General features: G+C 41.5%; 1 protein-coding gene across 1 annotated transcript; it reads left to right on the top strand.

Annotated features, from left to right (window-relative positions):
- The first annotated feature begins 7,226 nt into the window (after nt 1–7,226).
- Nucleotides 7,227–8,021, top strand: LOC126001868 (protein-lysine methyltransferase METTL21C-like). The gene has a single exon (XM_049769074.1). It carries the CDS (start codon nt 7,227–7,229, stop codon nt 7,923–7,925), a length of 699 nt encoding a protein of 232 aa, XP_049625031.1. The 3' UTR covers nt 7,926–8,021.
- The last annotated feature ends 2,728 nt before the right edge of the window (nt 8,022–10,749 follow it).

Raw genomic sequence — 10,749 nt, 5'->3', positions numbered from 1 at the left:
ATGTGACAGCTTCATAACTTAAAATGGACTGTAGTGGTACTATTTACACTGCACCAAATCGCAGAAGTCACAGGTCATGGTCCCTTTCCCAGACTGGCTGCTGTTTGTAGCTCTTTATATGTAGCTCTGCTTCATATAGCTCTTCCTCACAAGCTACTTTTTTTGTTTGTTAGGCTTTTGGGTCATACCTGAGGGTACTCAGGGGTTACTCCTGGCTCTGTGGCTCTGCACTCAGAAATTGCTCCTACCAGGCTTGGGGGGACCATATGGGGTGCTAGGGATCAAACGGTGTTGGGTTCTGGTTGGCAAGACAAACACCCTACCCACTGTGCTATAGCTCCTGGGGCCCTTCCTTCCCCTAGCCCAAGCTACTTCTAAGAGAAAAAGAGGAAAGAAGATGGGAACAATGAGACCACAGGCTGTGTGGCTGCACATGATGCTGGGACATTTTGCTTGTTGAATCACTTGTGCCTAATAAATGTGGTGTTTTAAAAAATTGAGGAGACTGAAAAGCAATATGGCCAGGAAACTTGACTAGTTGAGCTGATAAGACAAATGTTCCCATTCAGTATCAACTCCTAACAGCAAGTGATTGTCAGAAACAGGAAACTCTTTGGGAAAATTCAGCTGTATGGTTAGAGAGTTGACTGGGAGGTGCATGCAGTGCTTGGGTGGGGGTGGGGGCGGGCGGCTAAGAACAACTCTTATTCACATCCATAAATCCATATATACATATACTTACATCTAACTAAATCCACTCTATTTGTATTAAATTTGATGTTTTTAGAATTTACAATCTCACTAGTCGTCATAATTATCTTTCTTTTACTATGGTAAGGAGAATTATCAGGATGATATTTTATCACTAACTAAAAAGTGTGACGGACAATTCAGTGAGCTGTCCTGAAGCTAGTACTACAGACTTCAGAAAAGAGAGCAAACATGCATTTTTTCCCACATGGATTTTCTAATCTCAGTGGGACAAAACTAAGCTACAGAAAATGGTAAGGCAAAAAAATTAATCACTGGACAATTTGATACTTGTTGAAAAAAATCCAGGAGGGCTTAGAAAAAGGAAGAAACACAGTAGGAAGATAATTCCTAAAGACCTTTAAAATAGAGCCATTCTGGTTTTCTGTGTATGCTAAAGCTTTTCTTTAAATCAAGAGCTCCATTGCCATCAACAGTAAAATTATAGCAATTGAGGTTCACAGTAATAAATTCTTTACTCTGGCTATAGATTCATTCATTCTTAGAAGTAAACTTCAAAGATGAATGCTAAAGAGTTTTAATCCCTGCTTTATATCCAATTGAGAGTTCACTACTTTGTGTCCAGTTTTTTTTTTTTTTTTTTTACCATATCCATGGCACAACCAGGGAAAAACATAAAATGTAACTCTCCTCTGGGAATCTGGCTCAAATGAAAAAATGTGAACAGCAGGATCAAATTTGAAGATGAGAACTGATGCAAAGCCGTCCCCAAATGTCAGAGAAGATGAAGACAATTCAGGAAGTGATATATGCACTACTTGCATAAGCAACAGATACTGGCTATTCATCCATAAACCTCCAGACAATGGGAAGATATGTGGACCATATATGGTAAAATTGGAACTGTCAAGATAAGTTTGAGATTAAGGTGCACACATCGGTTTTGATCTCAGCAAGGAGCAATTCTAGGAATGTTTTAGAGATAGTGCCTGGCATGCCAGTGGAGGAAATGATTGGAATCTCAGTGTGCATTCAGGGACCATGAACAGCTTTAGCTCCTCCAAAGCCATGAAAACAAATTACATAAAATTATTCACACACACACACACACACACACACACACACACACACACACACACACACACACTCATACTTCCAAAGAATGTCATTAGAACAGTATCAGGAAATACTGGTGTGTTCTAAAAGTGGCAGAGAAGATAAATGAGGAAGAAAGGTGTATTTCAGGACACTCATCACTGTCAGAATAGAAGTTTGATTTTTTCTGGAAAAGCACAAGTGAAATGTCAAACTACAAACTTTCAACTCAGCCTAGAATAGCTCCATACTGGGGGGGTCTCTGAATTATAGTCAAGCCGGTCAATAGAATCTAGGGCAGAGTAAGGTTTTCAGATCTAGAAATGTCAGTTGGAACCTGTCACTGGTGCAGATGGATCCTGACAAGCAGTTTCATCTAAAGATGTTCTTGAATTTATCAGACTGCTTCTTCTAGAACAAGAGAGGGATTCATATCTTGAATTCTTTCCTTTCTTCATTATTCATTTATCCCATTTCCCATTTATTCATTTAACAAATATTTATTGGGAATTTGCTTGGTTTATGTCCTGTGATCACTAGGGAGGATGTGAAGACAAATAAGGTCCACACTCAGTCATGCATGTAAAGCAGATGACTTGGAAAGCACGTAATTACAAAATAGTGCCAGAGGCTGAGAATAGAGCTCAGTGGTAAAACATTTGCCTCACATGTGTAGTCCCATCCCTGGCACCACACAACACACACACACACACACACACACACACACACACAGTAATAAAGAAAATTCACAAGTTGTCTTTTGAATAGGGGCATCCATTTCTCTTCTGAAATTATAAATTGCTTACACTGCATTAGCAAATTACCCAAGTCTTTTGCATTGCTCTGTAGGGACACTGAGACAAAGAGAAGCCTAAGTGAGACTCACTTGATATTGTGCAGAGACAGCACATGTGTGACAGGGAGACCTGAAGTTTGCAATTGAAGGACATGTTTTGTTGGAAAAGCTTTCTGTTCTACAGCCGTTAGCGGTCTTGTTCAATATTGCATTCTTGCTGGAAGAATACCAGCAATTTCCCTTATCTAGTAGAGCAGTTCCCTCCAGAAGGTCCTACCATTATACATAATGACAGTAAACCATCATTAGACACAAAGGCAAAAGTCAAAGAGTCAGTCGATCAATAGATCATCTGCTTAAGGTGTCATCCAACAAAAGAAAGTGCATTAATTTTGGATTTGAAAACCCTCTTAATTTTGAGAACTAACCTAATTAGAGGTGCTTAGTGCTTAGAATTATCCATAGAATCTTGTTCATGAAGGACAAAGAAAATACCTTTAAGCATGCTGGATTAAGAGGAAAGATACACCATGTGAAACACACATAGGCAACAGGATTTGATCTGTAACATGAATGGATGACATAGGAAGAAGTTTGGTTTATAGGAGTTGTCACAGCTTCTGATCTATGCCCAAACCAAGCTGGTTTCTTTCTATATATTTTTGTTTTTGTTTGTTTGTTTGTTTGTTTTTGGGGCCACATCCGCTGATGCTCAGGGGTTACACCTAGCCATGCATTCAGAAATCACCCCTGGATTTGGAGGACCATATGGGACACTGGGGATCGTACCCAGGTCCATCTTAGGTCAGCCGCATGCAAGGCAAATGCCCTACTGCTGTGCTATTGCTCTGGCCCCCTTCCTATATATTTTTTATTTGTGGTTGGGGAAAGGGTTACTAAAGACACACCTGATGGTTTTAGTTGGTCTGTGCTGGGGTGTTGGTAATGTTGATCCTGGTGTGTAGTGTAAAGAGATCAAACCCTAATGATATGCAAATCATGTGCTCAGTCTTTGAGCAGGTCTCTAGCTCTCCATAGATGCTAATGGTACGAAGAATATGTCACTTATAAGGATCAAGTCAGAATGATCAAAGTTTCCTATGAACAGAGGCTGCATGTATTCATTCACACAAAAAGATGTTAACTGAATCAAGTGGGACCGGAGAGGTAGCACAGTGGTAGGACATTTGCCTTGCACACAGCAGACACAGGATGGAGTCCCAGCATCCCATATGGTCCCCAGAGCCTGCCAGGAGTAACCCCTGAGCACTTCTGGGTGTGACCCAAAAACAAAAACAAAATAAAACAAAGAACTAAAGCAAAAATTTCAGGTTTTTTATTAGAGTGTGGTTTAGGGGGGCGTACCCAGCTGTGCTCAGAGCATACTCCTGGCTCTGCCCTCAAGGATCACTCCAGGCATTGCTTGAAGGACCATATAATGTGCTAGGAATCAAGATGGATTCAGCTGAATGCAAGGCAAGCACCTACCTATTGTACCATCTCTCTAGCCATTCCAGATAATTTTTTTTTGTTGGAATTCAGAATAAACACTGTCTCAACTTTTCTACGTTGTCTATATATCTACACTGTACATATTGCTTTCTATAATGAATATATATTATTTTATAAACAAAAGAAAATAACATCATTTTTTTTTCTTTTTTTTTTTTTACACCACCCATCACCAGTGCAACATTCCCATCACCAATGTCCCAAGTCTCCCTCCTCCCCACCCGACCCCCCGCCTGTACTCTAAACAGGTTCTCAATTTCCCTCATACATTCTCATTATTAGGACAGTTCAAAATGTAGTTATTTATCCAACTAAACTCATCACTCTTTGTGATGAGCTTCCTGAGGTGAGCTGGAACTTCCAGCTCTTTTCTCTTTTGTGTCTGAAAATTATTATTACAAGGGTGTCTTTCATTTTTCTTAAAACCCATAAATGTGTGAGACCATTCTGCGTTTTTCTCTCTCTCTCTGACTTATTTCACTCAGCATAATAGATTCCATGTACATCCATGTATAGGAAAATTTCATGACTTCATCTCTCCTGACAGCTGCATAATATTCCATTGTGTATATGTACCACAGTTTCTTTAGCCATTCGTCTGTTGAAGGGCATCTTGGTTGTTTCCAGAGTCTTGCTATGGTAAATAGAGCTGCAATGAATATAGGTGTAAGGAAGGGGTTTTTGTATTGTATTTTTGTGTTCCTAGGGTATATTCCTAGGAGTGGTATAGCTGGATCGTATGGGAGCTCGATTTCCAGTTTTTGGAGGAATCTCCATATCGCTTTCCATAAAGGTTGAACTAGACGGCATTCCCACCAGCAGTGGATAAGAGTTCCTTTCTCCCCACATCCCCGCCAACACTGTTTATTCTCATTCTTTGTGATGTGTGCCATTCTCTGTGGTGTGAGGTGGTATCTCATCGTTGTTTTGATTTGCATCTCCCTGATGATTAGTGATGTGGAGCACTTTTTCATGTGTCTTTTGGCCATCTGTATTTCTTCTTTGTCAAAGTGTCTGTTCATTTCTTCTCCCCATTTTTTGATGGGATTAGATGTTTTTTTCTTGTAAAGTTCTGTCAGTGCCTTGTATATTTTGGAGATTAGCCCCTTATCTGATGGGTATTGGGTGAATAGTTTCTCCCACTCAGTGGGTGGTTCTTGTATCTTGGGCACTATTTCCTTTGAGGTGCAGAAGCTTCTCAGCTTAATATATTCCCATCTGTTAATTTCTGCTTTCACTTGCTTGGAGAGTGCAGTTTCTTCCTTGAAGATGCCTTTAGCCTCAATGTCCTGGAGTGTTTTACCTACGTATTGTTCTATATATCTTATGGTTTTGGGGCTGATATCGAGGTCTTTAATCCATTTGGATTTTACCTTCGTACATGATGTTAGCTGGGGGTCTAAGTTCAATTTTTTGCAAGTGGCTACCCAGTTTTGCCAACACCACTTGTTGAAGAGGCTTTCTTTGTTCCATTTAGGATTTTTTGCTCCTTTATCAAAAATTAGATGATTGTATGTCTGGGGAACATTCTCTGAGTATTCAAGCTTATTCCACTGATCTGAGGGCCTGTCTTTATTCCAATACCATGCTGTTTTGATAACTATTGCTTTGTAGTAAAGTTTAAAGTTGGGGAAAGTAATTCCTCCCATATTCTTTTTCCCAATGATTGCTTTAGCTATTCGAGGGTGTTTATTGTTCCAAATAAATTTCAAAAGTGCCTGGTCCACTTCTTTGAAGAATGTCATGGGTATCTTTAGGGGGATTGCATTAAATCTGTACAGTGCTTTGGGGAGTATTGCCATTTTAATGATGTTAATCCTGCCAATCCATGAGCAGGGTATATGCTTCCATTTCCGCGTGTCCTCTCTTATTTCTTGGAGCAGAGTTTTATAGTTTTCCTTGTATAGGTCCTTCACATTTTTAGTCAAGTTGATTCCAAGATATTTGAGTTTGTGTGACACTATAGTGAATGGAGTTGTTTTCTTAATGTCCATTTCTTCCTTATTAGTATTGGTGTATAGGAAGGCCATTGATTTTTGTGTGTTAATTTTGTAGCCTGCCACCTTGCTATATGAGTCTATTGTTTCTAGAAGCTTGTTTCTAGATAATTGTTTCTAGATAATTTAAAGTGAAGCTTGTTTCTAGATAATTTAAAGTGAAGCTTGTTTCTAGATAATTGTTTCTAGATAATTTAAAGTGAAAACTATCCTATTTGCATATCTCAGTAAATAAATAAAATCTTTTATAGTATTTGATCAAATCAATTTTGAGTAGCTCCCTGAAATACTGTTTAAATCAGAACGAATTTAAGTAGCCTTTTTACCTGATGGCTTTATCTTTAAAAAGTTGATTAACTTTAAAAAGTAGGTTCATTGGGCCGGAGCAATAGCACAGCGGTAGGGCAAGCTGACCCTGGATGGACCTGGGTTCGATCCCCAGCATCCCATATGGTCCCCCAAGCCAGGAATGATTTCTGAGCACATAGCCAGGAGTAATCCCTGAGCGTCACCAGGTGTGGCCCAAAAACAAAAACAAAAAAATGTAGATTAATTGACTGTCATTAATCTATAGAGCATTGATTACTGCCAGTTTAGAACCTCTCACTCTTAGCAAGATGACTCTGATGATCCAGGAAGGCAGGAAGCCAACATGCTTCAGTGCCTTGAATCATTAAGTTCTTATAGCAAAGTGCAGCACAGGAAGGACTATGGATTTCATTTTCTTTTTCTTCATTATTTACTTTATTTCTGGGCCACACATGGCATGACTCCGGGCTTACTCTTACCTCTGTGCTCAGGAATCACTCCTGGCAATGGTTAGGGGACCATAAAAAGTTCCTATGGAGCAAGCAGCCAATCCAGGACCAAAGGTGGTTGGTTCGAATCCCAGTGTCCCATATGGTCCCCCGTGCCTGCCAGGAGCTAGTTCTGAGCAGACAGCCAGGAGTAACCCCTGAGCACCGCCGGGTGTGGCCAAAAACCAAAAACCAAAAAAAAAAAAAAAAAAAAAGAAGGCTCCGGGAATGGATGTGTGTCTGAGCTGGGACCAGCAGCATCTGGGGGCTGGCCTGGACCCCCCAAACTGCTGGAGCACAGCGAGAGAGGAGGGGACAATGCAGGAGGATAGCTCGGAGGTACCCCCAAGAGATTCTAACAAGACTGAACTGTCTCTTCAAAGCATCCAGAAATTTGTTCCCACAGATTATGCCAGCTACACGCAGGAGAACTATCTGTTTGCAGGCAGGAAGATTGTCCTTCAAGAGTCGATTGAGAGCTACGGAGCCTTGGTGTGGCCGGCGGCAATGGCTTTGTGTCAGTATTTGGAGGAACACACAGAAGAACTGAATCTCCAAGATGCAAAGGTGATAGAAATTGGTGCTGGACCAGGCCTGGTGTCCACTGTGGCCAGCATCTTAGGAGCTCAAGTGACAGCGACGGACCTGCCGGATGTCCTGGGAAACCTTCAGTACAACCTTCTCAGGAACACGCTGAGCTGTGCGACGCATCTGCCCGAAGTGAAGGAGCTAGTGTGGGGAGAAGGCCTGGAGCGGAACTTCCCCAAAGCCTCCTTCTATTATGACTACGTGGTTGCCAGCGATGTGGTCTACCACCACTACTGTCTGGACCAGCTGCTGGCCACCATGGTCCACCTCTGCCAGCCGGGCACCGTGCTGCTCTGGGCAAACAAGTTCAGGCTCAGCACTGACTACGAGTTTCTAGGGAGGTTCAAGCAGCTGTTTGACACCACCCTCTTGGCTGACTTTCCAGAGTCATCGGTCAAACTTTTTCAAGGGATTTTGAAATGGGACTGAACTAAGGGGAGGAAAAGAACCAAAACTTTTCCAAACTCTAGTGTATCTTTGAACAGTTCAAGAAGATTCCATTTTAGAGGACTGAGAAGGCAGTTCACTGAGACAACATAGCACGGCGGGGAGGGTTCTTGTCTTGCATGTGGTCAACTAGACTTTGATGCCTGGCATCAGATAGGAGCCCTCAAGTCCACCAAATCACTCAGGAGTGATTTCTGAGTGCAAGAATCAGGGATAGGTCCTGAGCATTGCCAGGTGTGACCTCCAAATAGAAAACAACAAAAACATACACTTAGAATAGACATTACTTTATATTGCTATGACTTTCTAGAATAAGACAATTTCTAAGACAATCCATAAATGGAAAATAGTTCAGTGGAGGTTATCTAAAATAAAAACCCAGGGGTCGGAGAGATAGCATGGAGGTAGGGCGTTTGCCTTTCATGCAGAAGGATAGTGGTTCGAATCCTGGTGTCCTATATGGTCCCCCTAGCCTGCCAGGAGCAATTTCTGAGCGTTGAGCCAGGAGTGACCCCTGAGCGCTGCCGGGTGTGACCCAAAAACCAAAAAAACCCAAACAAACAAACAAAATCCCCTTGCATCTTCAAAGCACACCATCAAGAAACATACTAAAATAAATGATTTGCATTAACACGTTAGAAACAGAGAAGTAACTCATTTAGAATGTATAAAGAGCACATTTCAACTCAATAAAATTAAACAATATACCACTTTGGGGCAGGAGTGATACTATAGCAGGTAGGGCGTTTGCCTTGCATATAGCTGACCTGGGTTTGGTCCCCACATCTCATATAGTCCCCCGAGCCTGCCAGGAGTGATTCCTGAGTACTGCTGGGTGTGTCCCCCAAATCAAAAAACCCCAACAAAATAAAAACAAATCTCTTAAAAATGAGCAAAAGCTTTGAACAGAAATGACGACAGATGACATGCTAATGTCTTATAAGCTACTTTTTGGTTAGGAATTTCACGCAAATGAAAAAAGCACAATGAGATATCATATATAAGCATTAGCATGGCCAAAAATTATTAAGAGTAAGAGTGGATGAAGATGCACCAAGTCCACAACTGCTACTGAGAATAAAATGACAGTCTCTTTGGAAAGCCATTTACTAGCTTCTTCATACAGTTAAAAAGGAACTCGGCAAATTCATTCTTAGGCATTTCCCCAGAGCAATAAAAGCATGCTCACAAATACTGGGCAATATTCCTGAGATGAAAGAGTTGAACTGGTGATGCTTATGGACATTATTAAGGGAAAGAAAACATAAAGATGATGCGTCTGGTTCGGTTTAGAAGAAATTTTGAGAAAAGTGAAACTTCGGGGCCCGGGCGGTGGCGCTAGAGGTAAGGTGCCTGCCTTGCCTGCGCTAGCCTTGGACGGACCGCGGTTCGATCCCCTGGCGTCCCATATGGTCCCCCAAGCCAGGAGCGACTTCTGAGCGCATAGCCAGGAGTAACCCCTGAACGTCACTGGGTGTGGCCCAAAAACCAAAAAAAAAAAAAAAAAAAAAAAAGAGAGAAAAGTGAAACTTCAAGAATAGGCCATTGATTATTTGTGACTAAGATAGATCTGGAGTCGAGCTTTTCCCAGGTGATGCGAACACCTTGAGATTTCACTGTGGAATGGTTGTACTATAAATATTGAAGTGTAGGCTTAAAATAGGTGAATTTTAGTACAGATGTTATCCCAGTAAACATAAAATAAATCTGTTTGTAAAAATTTTAAAAAAAAAAAAGTTCCTATGGAGTGAACCTGGGTTGGTTGCATGCAAGTCAAATGCCCTACCCACTGTATTATACCTCTAGCCCCTCTTTCTTAAATGTGCCTTGCCTCTCCAGAGACTGTATTCTAGTCTCTTTCATTAGAAATGTTTTCTCTCAATAGACTTCCCTACTCTTTTTTTTAAGTTTAAGTGGTTTTTTTTCTTCTTTATTTGAACATTTTGATTACATAAATGATTGTGATTAGGTTTCAGTCATGTAAAGAACACCCCCTTCACCAGTGCAACATTCCCACCACCAATGTCCCCAATCTCCCTCCATCCCACCCCACCCCCCACCTGTACTCCAGACAGGCTTTCCAGTTCCCTCATTCATTCACTTGATTATGGTAGTTCTCTGTGTAGTTATTTCTATAGCTGTACTCACCACTCTTTGTGGTGAGCTTCATGGAGTGAGTTGGTGTTCCAGCCCTCCTCTCATTGTCTCTGAGGATTGTTACAAAAATGACTTTTATTTTTCTTAAGACCCATAGATGAGTGAGACTATTCTGCGTCTCTCTCCCTCTGACTTATTTCACTCAGCATGATAGATTCCATGTACATCCATGTATGCTTCCCTACTCTTAAAGAGCTTAATTCACTCTCCCAAATTCTTTTTTGGGGGGATTTTTGGGCCACACCCGGTGATGGTCAGGGGTTACTCCTGTCTATGTGCTCAGAAATCTCTCCTGGCTTGGGGGACCATATGGGACGCCCAGGGATCAAATCACAGGTAGTCCTAGGTCAGCAAGGCAAACGACTTACCGCTTGCGCCACTGCCCTATCCCATCTCCCAAATTCTTTTTTCTTTTTTGGTTTTTGGGTCACACCCAGCAGTGCTCAGGGGTTACTCCTGGCTCTATGCTCAGAAATTCCTTCTGGCAGGCTTGGGGGGCCATATGGGATGCCGGGATTTGAACCACTGTCCTGCATGCAAGGCAAATGCCCTACCTCCATGTTATCTCTCCAGCCCCTCTCCCAAATTCTTATTTCAACACTTTTCTCTCTTTCTCTTTTTTTTAATTGAATCACTATGAATTACAAAA

The sequence above is a fragment of the Suncus etruscus genome, chromosome 2 (genome assembly GCF_024139225.1).
Source record: "Suncus etruscus isolate mSunEtr1 chromosome 2, mSunEtr1.pri.cur, whole genome shotgun sequence".
NCBI lineage: Eukaryota > Metazoa > Chordata > Mammalia > Eulipotyphla > Soricidae > Suncus > Suncus etruscus.
The sequence above is the reverse complement of the archived record's forward strand: the minus strand, read 5'-3'. Positions and strand labels throughout refer to the sequence as shown.